Raw genomic sequence first — 17,107 nt, 5'->3', positions numbered from 1 at the left:
GGACACAAGATCTTTCTGTATTATTTCTTACAACTGCATATGAATCTATAATTACCTCAAAGTTCAATTTTAGAAAAAGTTAAAGAAAAAGAAAATTAAGCTACAGCATGTAGCCGAAAATTCCATGCTCCCTGAATTATCACCATGTGAACCAGAGTTCACAAAAGTTTACCTCCCGGTCATCGAAGGAAATATAATTAAGACCTGTTAATGTGAAATGTTATTTCTACACTAAAGCAAGATTTTGATGCACAGCATATTGTTTCCAGAAAGCACTCTCACCATGCAATAAATACAGTAAAAACAGACATTGCCACATACACCAGGGACTTCGAGGCCATTTCTCTCTCCACTGGAGACTGGTGGGACTTCCCCAGGTTCGAAGCCACTCCTGCGGCTCTCCACATCACTCTCTTCTCCCTCTGTCAACACACTATTACTCTCTGCCACCGAGGAACACGACTCAGGTGACTTTGGCCACGGGAGCTTGGGTGGGTCTGATTCCTTGGATGTCACATGGCCACCAGATACGGAATCATCAGCTTCACTGGGATTCGAAGGTAGAATTACACCATAGGCTTGTTCATCGTTAGTTTTTATTTCCTCTGTTATGGGTGTGCTTAAGCAACTGTTTCCTGAGGAGTGAAACAGAAGACTGTTAGTAAATCTTACATTGCATTATTACTCAATAATAATTCTCAACTAAATTTCTATCTTTCAACTTTTCCTCTAAACTCCCACAGACATGAGTGGAAAAGGTCACCACAGCATCATGGAGCCTTCACAGTTATCAAGGTGAGATCCTGGAGTTTGGCAAAAAAATATACTTACCGACAAAATTAGAGATTAAGAAGAGGTTACACTTTGACCACTGTCAAAAGCCAATGCAATAATAATTATCCAAAGCAATAGCAATTTGAAATCTTTCTAAAAATGGGAATTATATTCCCATACATGATGCTAAGAGCTGCTACTAATGCAACATTCCAGCTCAGAGAATGTATGGAAAGAACACATGTAAATCTCTGCAGAGCCAAATAAAAAATATGTCCTACCCTAAACCTGTATCACACACCGATGGAAAATAAAAGGAAAAGGTTATCACGAGCACGTCTCTTCCACTGCCATCTCTATTCACCCTTCTCCCTCCCTTAAAACATTCACAGGCATCATTTCACCTATCATATACTAGAGCTTTGAACCCAGCCAAGTTTTGTACCTAAGTGTTCTGCCAGGTCTCAAACCCTGGAAGTCAAAGTACAAGGAACCATGTAGCAACAGAACTAATAAAACTGGGTGCCCTTGGCCTAAACCACCTAGTAATCCATCAAGTAAATTAAATCCAGTGTGATTAAAGACTATGGTAAGGGACTATTTAAAAAAATCCAGGGGTGCCTGGGTGGCTCAGTCAGTTAAGCATCTGCCTTCAGCTCAGGTTGTGATCCTGGGGTCCTGGGACAGAGCCCCACAGCGGGGGGCCTGCTTCTCCCACTCCTTCTGGCCCCAGCCGCGCTCATGCTCTCTCTCTCACTCTCTCTATATTTCTCTCAAATAAATAAAATATTTTTAAAAAATCCATATGTATGGCATAACTGTGTTCTCTGCATTGCTTGCTATTCCTTTCTCTACCTTCTCTACCTTGCAATTTTCTATCCATTCATCACAAATTAATTCAGATATCACCTCGTCCAGGAAACCTTGCCAGGACAGCTTCTGGTCTGTTTGGAGTCTTGCCTTCGTATATCAGCAATACCCCGGGACATCTCTATTGTGGTACTTACCACACTGGACTGTAATTATATGTTTGTCTGGCTCTCCAATAAAGTAAGAAACTCTATTCCTCTAAACTCAATTAAGTTTAAACTCTACTTAAACACAGATATTTCAAGATCAAAAAGTAATGAAAATGGAGACACAGGAGAGAATCAAATTACAACTATGATAAGGAGTTTTTCTTTTACTCTAAGTGAAATAAGAGTAAGAAGAAGGTAGGGAGAAGACCTCACCTACATCTTTTAAAAGGATCACTATGACTGCCATATGGAGAAGCGACTAGCATGGGTGACTAGGGAGGACACTGGAAAAGCAGAAAAGAAGCAATTTCTGCAACAGCCCAGTCAAGAGATAACAGTACCTTGAACAAGGAGGAAGCAGGGGTAGGTGGCCAGATTTGGGGGAGTCCCACAGTTGAAAGACAGACTGGATGAGCAGTATGAGAAATTACCAATAAGTTCAATTAGTAAAAGGACAAAAACTCCAACAAATATTAAAGCGGTAAAACATTACAGCAGTTTCAGAGACATATATTATAAAAAGGAAGAAAGCAAACTAGTTGAAACTTACAGGTGATGACTTTAGTAGAGAGAAACAGCCAGGGGACTATACATACCATTTCACAAAACTAAATGATTCTTATTTTTTTTTAAACCTTAATCTTTATTTTCTTCTTAAAATTAAGTTGGAAGCTAAGAATCTGCAAAGAATTATCTATAATTGGTTTTTACCATTCCATGTGAATTTAAGAGAAGCTTTCCAAAAATGTATTGTATATTGTAAATTGAGTTGCACCCCCGCAAAAATTTTTTTTCATTTTAGAACCTTTTTTTTTTTTTATTAAACCAAATAGGCACTTCTGGCTATCTCCTAATTCCATCACACATAGCAGTGATGCTCCTGACTTTTACAACATTCACTTGGCCTCCTCACTGTTACTTCACAGCTTTAGATGCCTTACTAGTTAAGCTATGCGGAAAGGTAAGATACCTGTCCTAGAACACAGATTTAAGGCATGAGATCATCAACCATCTCAATACTTACATGTGAAACATAATCAGTTTCTCACCTGGGAGTTTGATATTATCTGATGAATTCTGATCCAGCTGCTTCCTGCTAGGAGAAGCCTCTTCTTCTGAAGGTGCTTCTGTGTTCCCCATCTTCACTGCTTTTTCTGGTTTTTCATTGACCTTGAGATCTTCTGCGTCTGGGTCAGGGGTGAGGCCCTCTGCCCCATCAACTACAGGTGACACGTCTTCATCCCCCTCATTCTTAAGCCTCTTAGAGTGAGAACCAGTGCACTGGAAACTATTAACAAGAGAAGCTGTGGTCAGAGCAGAATGTTTGCAAAGGACAGGATGAAACGCATACCAATACAAATGTTATTTTTACTTACTGAAAGAAGTGAAAAAACTGATAGCTTTCTAATTATGCAAAAATAATCTTCACAATAGATTAAATTTGAAATTGAAATCTTAGCAGTTTTAATAAAAATTTACCAAAAAATTAAAATTAAAAGAATTGTAAACAATTGATTATTAAACATTATTGGGGAAAATGTCATTGCTAAAATTTTATAATATTAAAAGAAGTCTGAAAATAAAAATAAAGTGAAAAATGATGTCATAGAGGATAATAAAGTCATAAATATTTTTTAGGTAATAAAGGAAAAGAGAAGATCTCTATAAGCTGTTGTTAAAATCTGTACATTATTTACATTCTAAGGTGAACTAGTGGCCATACACTTCCCTGAGTTTCATTTAATTCTGAAGTATGCATGTAAATCATTAAAATTAAATGCCAAATCATCATTAGCTAAAGGAATTAACAGGGGAGACAGGCTAACTATATGTATTTAACATCTTATATCTACTTCTTGTTTTCAGAGTGGACACCATTTTATTTTTTCTCAATATTTTCCAGACAGTCACTTGATGGCTTTGTTGTAGATGCCTTTTGTATAAACACATTTCCAACACTACCATTTAAGAAGAATTACAACCCAAATCAAACAACATGTATTTCCATGTCCAAACACACACACACACACACACACACACACACCACTATGAGTTACAGGAAGTAAGGGAGGGCAGGGTTTTGAGATGAAGGTGGTAGCCAAGGATAACCTATGTAAATTAGCTTTGGCTGCTGCTGGCAGTACTGGTATCATCGTCACCATTATCACTTTTACTGAAAACCCATGCATTGGCCAGGTGGGAAATCTTCACATTATAAATAGCATAGCACATGTAAAATAAGACAGCTGATTTCTCTTTGAGATTTCAATGAATCACTCACTTCATTACATTTCCTGGATAGGTATTACTTAAGGGAGAGCAGGAAATGCCACATTCAAGCCACAAGGCTGAGCATAATCAACAAGCCCCTTAACAGGAGGCTTTCTAACTGGGTGAGCAAAGTCCATTGATTATTTTAACCTACTAAAAGGCATTTCAAATCTGTTCAATGTCATAAATCTATGTTCTCTGTCAACCCAAAAGGGCCACTATAGTTAGTAACTAGGAGACCAGATCATGCACCTAATTAAAGTATTTTGTTTTCCGTCCATTCAAAAACAATTGTCAAGATGTTCTATTGGTATTTCTTCTGAATTCAGATTGACTTCTGCCTCCTCCCACAGGTAGCCTTTTTGGCACTGACTCTCTAAATCAGTATTTCCCAAGCTTTTTCTAATACAACCAACCCATTATAAGTTATACATTTTAGACAGCGACACAACACACTCATACATACATGTTCACACATTGGGAATTAATACTTACCCTTACCACAGAAAAGAACTGTAATACTTTTTATTCTATTTTGCTTCCTCATATAAAATGTTGTTCCTAGCCTACTGAATTGATTTGAAAACTAACAGTTTGAAAATCACTGCTGTACACTATAGGGTAAAGTAAGAACACCTGAATTCTAATTGTTACTAACCCCGTGCCTCAGGTATATCTCTTATAAAATGCAGAAGTCTGACTCCATGTTCTTAAGTTTCCTCCACTCACTACCATTCTGAAATTGCAGAATATAAATTTCAGAGTAAGAAAATAATCATCAGAAGTGTGGGCAAAGATTTAAAATTACACTGTTATTTAGTTAATGGCAAAAAAACCCACAAAAAACAAAACCAAAAAACCCCCCAAAACTAGAAATGACCTACTGATCCAAACACAGGGGATTAAATACATGCAGGCATTCAGTTATTATGTTGTTATCAAATCACTTAATTACATGAAAAACACTCACAAAACTGGTCATCAAAGGGTTAACAGAGCATCGCCCCAATTTTGGAAAAGTATATTATATAATATAATAAACACACACGTAAAGGATATCTACCAAATGTTAACACTGGTATCTCTGGATTGTGACGTTATGAGTGATTTGGGATTCCTTCACTATTCTTTTCCTTATTTTACAAATATTCTCCAATGCCAAATATTACTTTTACAATCTGAAACGAAAACAATGAGTAATATTGGAGAATAAAAGTGTAATATAAACCTAGAAAATATAAGAGCCTAAAACCTTTGCCTAAGGACCTGAGCAACATAATACATGCTCCATTCAATGGGTTTTAAAATAGCAAGATGCCCACAGATGACCTAAAAACTTTTGAAATGGCTCTGGCCATAAAAATGGAATATAGAATAAGTGCACATGGACAACCATGTTAAACAAATACCACATGCTCTGCTTTACATCTTGTAAGAGAATAAAACCAAGTGTATAAAATGCAGCAAAATGTAGGTATCCCCATGAGTAAAGTATCTCAAATGAAGAATGAAGAAATGAAGAAAACAACTGAAGTCAGAAAGAAAATCAGTAGCAAAATGAAAAAGTTCAACATCAAGTTATTGAAGTTGATAAAAATATGGAGATGAATAGAGGTCACTAATACAACCTTAATGTACATAGTAAGGGGTCTGGGAGGTTCCGGGACTTTATAGCATGTCAGGAATATTCTCAAGCACATTATACACCCTTTCCTATATTTTATTTATTATACTTCTTAAGAATTATAAAACTTTGCCTCAAATTTTCAGTAACATATTAAGTAAATTTATGATGAATAAACAGGAGAAAGCAAATGAACAGTTTTTGAGAACATCATGTTCAATGACCCATTTTTATTGAGGAGGTACAATAAGTGGGTGGCGGGGAGAAGAAATCATTACCTCCTAGATGCTTTTCTTACTTTCCTCCTCCTCTGCAGCCATGCTTTTACTTCAGGTGTGGATTCTGGAGTAGGCTTTGTGTGATCAATGGTGTATATATCTTTTCCTTGCTTCCAAAGCTGATATCTGTCTGGCTGAAATTTCCTCACAAAGATATCCATTGAGATTTTGACCATGTCTTTCCTGCAGGTGCACTGAAACACAACAGGATTGGAATGCTTTAAACTTTTACTAGGTACATAAAGTCACACTAAGTCATACTTTGAATGTACCATACATGAATACTCACTACACACTTGAGGATAATGTTTTACATTTTCAAAAATGCAGTGAGTGATAAATTCAATTTTTTCTGAACAGAGGTGATAGCCTATACATTCACATTTACAAATGATAAAATCCAGTGCATGGTTCATTGAAAACTTGTATTAAAAACAACTAAGAGGAGAGCACATTTTTGAAAGCATGCCTGCAACAGAAGGATTACCCTCTCATCATCGGTAAGTATCAATGTGCTGAATGCTAGAAGGCCTATAAAACTGAAAACCTAGGTTGCAATGAATAAAAATAGCCAATGTATGTTTGTTTAGAAAAAATTAACCAATAGATTGAGATAAATTTTCTTCAAGATGTATTTTAATCACATGTATGTTTATTTATAAATACACTCTCATAAATAACCAACAATTAGAGCAAATGACTGACTTCTATGTCCTATCCATAAGACACCCACCATCATCACTTTAAATATATAACTAAGAAGAAGGAACAGTATTAAGGGGAGAAGTTCAAAGAAAGGTTATTTTAGATCTACTAGGACTTTCATTATCATGAATACATAGTCAGCAGTTCCATCTTATAAAACAAGTTTCCTATAAAGAGTTCAAAGGTTAAATTGTGTCTAGGTCAACATTCCATGTAACAGGGCAGATATCATTCAAAATAATCCCTAACACACCTAACGATAGACTGGCTCACTCAACAACAGCCTTGAAACAGTAAGTCTCTCAATATTTTGGTGATAAAATTATCATCTCCATCCAAATTAATTTCAAAGCCTTAATAATCTCCAAACTGTACTATCTATCTCTAGAGCTCAAATCTTGACAGGTATAATGCTTTGAAAGTTCAGAAAACACCTTACACTCAACATGCCTAAAATAACTCCTTCAACTGCAAACAAACATTCTGTTATCAATGATACCATGATTCTTCCATTCTTCTACATTCATAGTCAGCATTTCCCAAACCCTCCCTTCTCATCTACTCCTAAAAAATCCTGTCATCATCTACAATTAGTTCTTCCTTTAAAATGTCTCCTGCATTAAGTCCTTATACCAGGATCCTTCCATCTTCACTTTCAGACACTGAAACCTAGCATAACAAAGCAAACTCATTTCTCTGCCTGCAGTCACTCCTAGCACCAATTCGTCTTTATAGCTGTCACTTTAATCCCCCTCAAATACCTTATAAGCTTTCATTTCTGAGTTCAATAAGCTGTAATCTATGCTACTCTGCTTTTAGAATAAAATCTAGACTCCTGAGTCCAACATTTAAGGGATCCAACATTTGACTCTGTCAGTGAGATTTCCATGTTTCTCTCCCATTACAAGTCAACATGAATACTCCTCTTCAACCCAAGGAGCATAATCACCAAAGCCCAAATGCACCAGACGCTTACTTAACTCAGTACTTCTGCTGCTACCGCAATGCCTTTCTGCTCACTGTTCTGCTTTTACCAAAAAAAAAAAAAAATCATCCTAAACACTGTAAATTGTACCAACTATTCCTCTGAATGCAATACTATTTATCTACCGCTCTGCTTTCTATTATTAGTTAAGTATAGATAGCGTTCTATGACATTTTGCTATAATTATCTTGGCTTATAAATATGGAAAATGGAAATGTGAGAAATTTTAGGATATTTTGGTTTAAGATGCAATCTTTCCCCCAAAGGAAGAAACAGAAGTTCAGATTCATCAGCACAAACTTTCCTATTTCGTTACTAATATTTGCTTCAGGAAGAAAAATAAGGGAGTGAACAAAATAAACACAATTTGTTTCTTTGGCGAGGGAGAATTTTGTCTTACCTATCTTACTTTCCCATTCCCTTCTCCCAGAAGTCCTAGATTTTGTGAACATGCAGCAAGATCTACCACTCCGTCGACTGCTTGACTCACTACAGAGGATTAACTGCTATTTCCAAATTAAAATATTCAGAAATAAAGAGTCAAAAATACCCAAAATAATGCAAGGAACAACATCAGAGTCAAAAATGGTAAAATTCAGCAGCACAGAGAAATCTATTTTTTTAAAAGAGAAATCTATTCTTTTTAGTGCTGACAAATAGTAACACTCATCTAAACCTCTCTGAAATTACATAAGATCATTTAAGAGAATGCACTACATAACTTTATTAGTAGGAAAGAATGACATTAACAGTCCCATTTAGAAATAAAGAAACTTGCAGACTACATATTAATACAAAGAGCAATAATCAGTAATAGATAATACTTTTCAAGCAAACTATTTGTGATATCAAGTCAAAATACTAATAAGAATGGCTATTCTTGTTGCTCCTTTTAAGAACATATACATATTGGTTAAAAATGCTAAGTCCAAATTTAAAGAGAATTGTCAGGAGTCTGCATGCATTGAATACTTCCATATTTCACTACCCTAAGACTTATTATATAGAATCATGATTATTTGTTCCTATCTCACAGGAAGTCAAATTCATGTTATTATTGACACAGAAAACCATCAATCTAATTTAAAGATGAGAATGTCTTAAAATTAGCAATTTTCTAAGACAGAAAATACTAAATTAGTTGTCTCAATTGTAGAATTGGAATTTTCACACAACCATAATAAATGATTGATAAAATAACAAGTTAATACTTGAAACACCCAAACTGAGGTATTACTTTTAACATATTTCCTTCGTGATGCACAGAATGGCTAATTAATTATGAAAAACTACTTTCATGTGCAAATGTCTGATATGGAAGGCTTTTGAAGGTATGAAAAAATGTGTGAAATGATTCTGCTTTTCATTCTGTTTATTAACAATTAAATGATAATTAGGAAGGAACTAAGAAAAGAATGCCTTAAAATAAGACAAGTCTGGTAGTAACTTGATGTGGCTGTTATGGTTATTATAAGCATGTTCACGTTGAATTATGATCCCTTCAGAAGGTATGGTGATGTGCTCACCCCAAGTATATCAGAATGTGATCCTATATGGAAACAGGGTTAATGCAGAAGTAATGACTTAAGGTCAAACTGCAGTAAGGTTGGCCTTTAATCCAAAAGGACTGGTATCCATATCCTTTTTCCTTTTCCAGGGATGGCATCTATAGGCATTCAGAATGCTGCAGCATTTGACATACCGTCGTAGGCGGTCCTACAATACTAGACTGTCCCAAACCCCTGGTAATAGAATTGTTTACCTTTATACCAAGAAGGTTTGGAAAGCACCAAAATCCTCATGTGGCGTGTGCCCAGACCAACTTTGAGGAGTTAGTGCTGAGAGATCTAAAGTTTTTATGAAGTTGTCTAAAACAACAACAACAAAAAAAAACATGTCGGCAGGGCTTATGGGGGTTCCATGTGTGCTAAATGTGTCTATGACAGGATCAAGCGCACTCTCCTTATTGAAGAGTAGAAAATCATTATGAAGTGTTAAAGGCACAAGGAGAGACAGAAAGCAAAAAAATGAAGCTTTTAAAAAAATGAAGCATTAAAAAATGAAGCTTTTTGAGTAATAAAAAATCAAAAGGCAAAAAAATGACTCATTTAAAAAATACAGGCAAACATATTAATTCCTATTTCCTTCAGAAATTGAAATCAATAATTAGAAAAGGTAGTTTTTAACATCCTACATTTACAGTAAAATCTAGCTCTCCCAAAAAATTATTATTATTGAAAGTTATCAGTTAATTATTTCTAAGGCACAACCAAATTGCCAGATGAGATAAGAAATCTAGTAACCCCCATTTCCTATCCAACAGATAGCAACAATGTCTTACATCTCCAAATATATAAGCTATGAAAATATGGGAATGTACATAAAATGTAAAAATGCCAGATGTTCAATGGAATCACTGTCATTGGCTTTGAGAACCCAAAAGTTTGTACCTTACAAGCTGTCCTTTGAAAGTGTATTTCATAAATAAAAAACAAAGGGAAGAGAGATATTTTCCATTTCATTGTTTTCTAACCCACGTTTTTTAGCTATGACAGTAAGAATTAAGAAGAATGTGTTATTAATATAATTAGATAAGATTATCCATTAAGTAGTAAAGACATCACTAAGTATGAGGCAGAGCAACCTCTTATTTAACTAAAAATGTAACTGATGATAACTAATTAAGACCCAAGTCAGTAACTAGACCTGAAATGTAATTTAATTCTAAATTATCAAACTACTTTTTATAGTAACAGATAATTTAGTGCTCAGTAAGTTCTGATACTTACTTCATTGAAAAAAATGTTTAGACAATTCTAGGGGTAGAGCAGCAAGAGAAATCTTAACTACAGAGTGTGGGTATTAAATTGACAGGCTGTAATGAGCCCTTCTTAACTGTGGTTTGCGATCAGCTGATCTACAATCTACCAGAGTTGCTTCTCTTTCATTCCTTCCCATTCTTAGAGCATTTTATCCATTTTCAGCTTAGTTATGACCAAACCCTAAACACTCTTATTTCTCTACACATGTAAATAATAACCTACTGGAAAATTTGATAGCATTAACACAAACTATGTTACTAGTAATCCACGAGTACACTTAACTTTCCATCTTCATTTCACATCTACATAAACATCCACCCACTCAATATAAATAGAAAAAGTTTCTGCTCAAAATCATTAGCCATCAGGGAAATTCAAATCAAAACCACACTTGAGATACCACCTTACGCCAGTTAGAATGGCAAAAATAGACAAGGCAAGAGACAACAATTGTTGGAGAAGATGTGGAGAAAGGGGATCCCTCCTACATTGTTGGTGGGAATGCAAGTTGGTACAGCCACTCTGGAAAACAGTGTGGAGGTCCCTTAAAAAGTTAAAAATTGAGCTACCCTATGATCCAGCCATTGCACTACTGGGTGTTTACCCCAAAGATACAGACGTAGTTAAGAGAAGGGCCATATGCACCCCAATGTTCATAGCAGCAATGTCCACAATAGCTAAATCGTGGAAGGAGCCGAGATGCCCTGCAACAGATGACTGGATTAAGAAGTTGTGGTCCATATATACAATGGAATATTACTCAGCTATCAGAAAGAATGAATTCTCAACATTTGCTGCAAAATGGACAGCACTGGAGGAGATAATGCTAAGTGAAATGAGTCAAGCAGAGAAAGACAACTATCATATGATTTCTCTCATCTATGGAACATAAGAACTAGGAAGATGGGTAGCGGAAGAAAGGGATAAAAAAGGGGGGTAATCAGAAGGGGGAATGAAGCATGAGAGACTATGGACTATGAGAAACAAACTGAGGGCCTCAGAGGGGAGGAGGGTGGGGGAATGGGATAGACTGGTGATGGGTAGTAAGGAGGGCACATATTGCATGGTGCACTGGGTGTTATACGCAACTAATGAATCATCGAGCCTTACATCGGAAACCGGGAATGTACTGTATGGTGACTAACATAATATAATAAAAAATCATTAAAAAAAAAAGAAAAAGAAAAAGTTTCTGCTGCATCATATCAAATTTACAGGAAAAAAAGGTCCAGCTCTTTGGAAAATGCAACAGTTAATTCATTAAATCTATAGAATTACAAGATTCCCAAGATGTTTTCTACTACATTTACAACTAAGTTATTTCTCATTCTGACTATGAATGAGGAAAAATATTTCACAAAATAGACTCACGGGTTAAGATTTCTGATCAGTATTTTCGACATTATGTTCCAATGGAGAAGCCACATATTTTTTACGAAATTTAATCAGCTACTTTAACAGAAATGTGGCCTCAACTAAAGAGTTATTAAGAAACATTAAATAAAGACAATTAGAAAACAGATGGATTAAGCAGTTAGTGAAGCCGGCATTTACTGACAGGATATCATTCTACTTGTATAAGTATGGAAACTAAGAAGATACTACAAAAATTGCTGAAGGAGCTTTTGTTCTTTACCTGTTCACCAGACACAAACAATGCATAAAAGTATTTAATGTGCTATTAAAATCATGGATGCATGCATGCATCCCTTTGAATTAGTATTTTTATATTCTTTCGGTAAATACCAAGTAGTGCAATTGCTGGGTCCTAGGGTAATTCTATTTTTAACTTTTTGAGGAACCTTCAAACTGTTTTCCACAGTGGCTGCATCAGTTTGCTTACCCATCAACAATGCAAAAGGGTTCACCTTTCTCCACAACCTCGCCAATACCTGTTTTATCTTATATTGTCCATTTCAGACATTCTGACAAATGTGAGGTGATATTCCATTATAGTTTTTTTATTTAAATTCAATTAACATACAATGTATTATTCGTTTCAGAGGTAGAATTCAGTGATTCATCAGTCTTATATAATACACAGTGCTCATTAAATCACATGCCCTCCTTAATGTCCATCACCCAGTTACCCCATCCACAACCACCCCTTCCCCTATATCAACCCAGTTTGCTTCCTATGATTAAGAGTCTCTTACGGTTTGTCTCCCTCTCTGGTTTTGTCTTGTTTTATTTTTTCCTCCCTTCCCTACACTCCTCTGTTTTGTTTCTTAAATTCCACATATCAGTGAGATTATATGATAATTGTCTTTCTCTGATGTTTTATGTCACTTAGTATAATACCCTCTAATTCCATCCATGTCATTGCAAATGGCAAGATTTCATTTTTTGATTGCTGAGTTGTATTCCATTGTGTGTGTGTGTGTGTGTGTGTGAGAGAGAGAGAGAGAGAGAGAGTGTGTGTGTGTGTGTGTATAAAAATACCATCTGTTCTTTATCCATTCATCTCTTCACGGACATCTGGGCTCTTTCTATAGCTTGGATATTGTGGACGTTGCTGCCAGAAACAATGGGGTGCAGATGCAGACGCACCTTCAGATCAGTACCTTTTTATTTTGGGGGTAAAAACCTAGTAGTGCAATTGCTGGGACATAGGGCAGCTCTATTTTCAACTTTTTGAGGAACCTTCCTACTCTTTTCCAGTGTGGCTGAACCAATTTGCATTCCCACCAACAGTGTAGGAAGGTTCCCCTTTCTCCACATCCTCGCCAACACTGTTGTTTCCTGACTTGTTAATTTTAGCCATTCTGACAGGTGTGAGGTGGTGTCTCATCGTGGTTTTGATTTGTATTTCCCTGATGCTGAGTGATGTTGAGCATTTTTTCATGTGTCTGATGGTCATTTGGATGTCTTCTTTGGAGAAATATCTGTTCGTGTCTTCTGTCCATTTATTGATTGGATTATTTGTTCTTTGGATGTTGAGTTTGGTAAGTTCTTTATTTTTGTGGATACTAGCACTATATCTGATAATACATTTGTAAATATCTTCTACCATTCGTTCCGTTGTCTTTTGGTTTTGTTGACTGTCTCCTTTGCTGTGCAAGAGTTTTTATCTTGATGAAGTCTCAATAGTACATTTCTACCTTTGGAGACATGTCTAGCAAGAAGTTGCTGTGGCTGAGGACGAAGAGGTTGCTACCTGTGTTTCCTCTACAATTTTGATGGATTCCTGTCCCACAGTTAGGTCTTTCATCCATTTTGAGTCTATTTTTATATATGGTGTAAGAAAATGGTTCAGTTTCATTCTTCTATGTGTGGCTGTACAATTTTCTGAACACCATTTGTTGAAGAGACTATCTTTTTTCCATTGGATATTCTTTCCAGCTTTGTTGAAGATTAGTGGACCATAGAGTTGGGGTCCATTTCTGGGTTCTCTATTCCATTCCATTGGTATATGTGTCTGTTTTTGTGCTAGTACCATACTGCCTTGATGATTACAGTTTTGTAATACAGTTTGAAGTTTGGAATTGGATGCCACCAGCTTTGGTTTTCCTTGTCGACATTCCTCTGGCTATTCGGGGTCTTTTCTGGTTCCATACAAATTTTAGGAATATTTGTTCCAGCTCTGTGAAAAAAAAACATGATGGTATTTTGATAGGAATTGCATTGAATGTATAGATTGCTCTAGGAAGCACAGACATTTTAACAATATGTGTTCTTCAAATCTATAAGCATGGAACGTTTTTCCATTTCTTTGTGACTTCCACAATGCCTTTCACGAGCATTCTATTGTTTTCTGAGTACAGTTCCTTTGCCTTTTCGCTTAGATTTATTCCCAGGTATCTTATGGTTTTGGGTGCAATTGTAAATGGTATCAAATCCTTAATTTTTCTTTCTTCTGTCTCATTGTTAGTGCATAGAAATGGAACTGATTTCTATGCATTGATTTTATATCCTCTCACTTTGCTGAATTCCTATTTGAGTTCCACCAATTTTGGGTGGAGACTTTTGGGTTTTCCACATAGAGTGTCATGTCATCTGTGAAGAGTGAGAATTTACTTCCTTGAAGATTCAGATGCCTTTTATTTCTTTTTGTTGTCTGATTGCTCAGGCTAGGACTTCTAGTACTATGTTGAACGACAGCGGCGATAGTGGACATCCCTGCAATGTTCCTGACCTTAGGGGAAAAGCTCTCAGCTTTTCCCCATTGAGAAAGGTATTTGTTGTGGCCTTTTATGATACTGAGGTATGTTCCCTCTATCCCTACACTGTGAAGAGTTTTAATCAAGAAAGGATGCTGTACTTTGTCAAATGCTTTTTCTGCCATCTACTGAGAGTATCATATAGTTCTTGTCCTTTCTTTTATTAATGTAGTATATCACATTGATCTGCGGATATTGAACAGCCCCTGAAGCCCAGGAATAAATCCCCCTTGGTCGTGGTGAATAATCCTTTTAATGTACTCTTGGATCCTATTGGCTAGTATTTTGGTGAGAATTTTTGCATCCATGTTCATCAGGGATATTGGTCTGTGATTCTCCTTTTTGGTAGGGTCTTTGTCTGGTTTGGGGATCAAAGTAATGCTGGCCTCATAGAAAAAGTTTGGAAGCTTTCCTTCCATTTCTGTTTCTTTGAAATAGCTTCAGAAGAACAGGTATTAATTCTTATTTAAATGTTTGGTAGAATTCCCCTGGGAAGCCATCTGGCCCCAGACTCCTGTTTGTTGGGAGATTTTTGATTACTGCTTCAATTTCCTTGCTGGTTATGGGACTGTTCGGGTTTTCTATTTCTGCCTGGTTCAGTTTTGGTGGTTTATACGTCTCTAGGACTGCATCTATTTCTTCCAGATTGTCTAATTTGTTGGCATATAGTTGCTCATAATATGTTCTTATAATTGTTTGTATTTCTTCAGTGTTGGGTGTGCTCTCTTCTCTTTCATTCATGATCTTATTTATTTGGGTCCTTTCTCTTTTTTTTTTTTTATAAGTCTGGCCAGGGGTTTATCAATCTTATTAATTCTTTTTTTTTTTAAAGATTTTATTCATTTATTTGACAGAGAGAGACAGCCAGTGAGAGAGGGAACACAGGCAGGGGGAGTGGGAGAGGAGGAAGCAAGCTCCCAGCGGAGGAGCCTGATGTGGGACTCGATCCCAGGACTCTGGGATCACGCCCTGAGCCAAAGGCAGACGCTTAATGACTGAGTCACCCAGGTGCCCCTCAATCTTTTAATTCTTTCAAAGAACAAGCTCCTAGTTTCGTTCATCTGTTCTACTGTTCTTTTGGTTTCTATTTCATTGATTTCTGCTCTAATCTTTATTAATTCTCTTTTCCTGCTGGTTTGGCATTATTTGCTGTTCTTTTTCAGCTCCTTTAGGTGTAAGGTTAGGTTGTGTATTTGAGACTTTTCTTGTTTCTTGAGAAAGGCTTGCAGTGCTATATTCTTCCCTCTTATGATGGTCTTTGCTGCATCCCAAAGATTTTGAGTAGTTGTGTTTTCATTTTCATTTATTTCCATGAATTTTTAAAAATTCTTCTTTAATTTTTCTGGTTGATCCATTCATTCCTTAGTAGGATGTACTTTAGCCTTCATATATTTGAGTTCTTTCCAAATTTCCTCTTATGATTGAGTTACAGTTTCAAAGCATTGTGGTCTGAAAATATGAAAGGCATGATTCCAATCTTTTGGAACCATTTGAGACCTGATTTGTGACCCAGTATGCAATCTAGTCTGGAGAATGTTCCATATGCACTTGAGAAGAAAGTGTTTTCTGTTGCTTTGGGATGGAATGCTCTGAATATACCTGTGAAATCCATGTGGTCCAGTGTGTCATTCAAAGCCCGTGTTTCCTTGTCGACCTTCTGCTTAGATGATCTGTCCATTATTCTGAGTCCCCTACTATTATTTTATTATTATTAATGTATTTCTTTAATTTTGTTATTAGTTGGTTTATATAATTGGCTGCTCCCATGTTAGGGGCATAAATATTTACAATTGTTAGATCTTCTTGTTGGATAGACCCTTGAAGTATGATACAGTGTCCTTCCTCATCTCTTATTACACTCTTTGGTTTAAAATCTAATTTGATGATATGAGGATTGCTACCCCAGCTTTCTTTTGATGTCCATTAGAATGATAAAAGGTTTTCCACCCCCTCACTTTAAATCTGAAGGTGTCTTTGGGTCTAAAAGGAGTCTCTTGCAGATAGCATATAGATGGGTCTTGCTTTTTTATCCAATCTGATACCCTGTGTCTTTTGATTGGAGCATTCAGCTCATTTATATTCAGAATAACTACTGAAAGATAGGAATTTACTGCCATTGTATTACCTGTAAAGTCACTGCTTCCTTATATTGTCTCAGTTCCTTCCTGGTATATGTTACTTTTGGGCTCTCTCTTCACTTAAAGAACCCCCTTTAATATTTTTTGCAGGGCTGGTTTAGTGATCACAAATTCTTTTAGTTTCTCTTTGTCCTGGAAGCTTTTTATCTCTCCTTCTATTTTGAATGACAACTTTGCTGGATAAAGTATTCTTGGCTGCATATTTTTCTCATTTAGCACCCTGAATATATCATGCCAGTCCTTTGTGGCCTACCAGGTTTGTGGATAGGTCTGCGGGTAGGTCTGCGGATAGGTCTGCTGCCAGTCTAATGTTTCTACACTTCAAGGTTAA

General features: G+C 36.2%; 1 protein-coding gene across 10 annotated transcripts in view; it reads right to left on the bottom strand.

The window, feature by feature from the left end:
- KDM4C (lysine demethylase 4C) overlaps nucleotides 1-17,107 on the bottom strand; it is a 419,337-nt gene that overhangs the window by 173,634 nt on the left and 228,596 nt on the right. For all 10 annotated transcript variants that reach the window (XM_048223474.2, XM_048223476.2, XM_048223479.2 and 7 more), the window contains 3 exons: nucleotides 5,967-6,160; nucleotides 2,843-3,081; nucleotides 322-635 (listed from right to left, as the gene is read on the bottom strand). In XM_048223474.2, coding sequence (XP_048079431.2) covers nucleotides 322-635; nucleotides 2,843-3,081; nucleotides 5,967-6,160 — 747 coding nt within the window. The remainder of the gene's footprint in view (nucleotides 1-321; nucleotides 636-2,842; nucleotides 3,082-5,966; nucleotides 6,161-17,107) is intronic.

This window comes from Ursus arctos, unplaced genomic scaffold, assembly GCF_023065955.2.
Source record: "Ursus arctos isolate Adak ecotype North America unplaced genomic scaffold, UrsArc2.0 scaffold_18, whole genome shotgun sequence".
NCBI classification, from domain to species: Eukaryota; Metazoa; Chordata; class Mammalia; order Carnivora; family Ursidae; genus Ursus; species Ursus arctos.
Note: the sequence above shows the minus strand (reverse complement) of the source record. Positions and strands in the feature narration are given on the sequence as shown.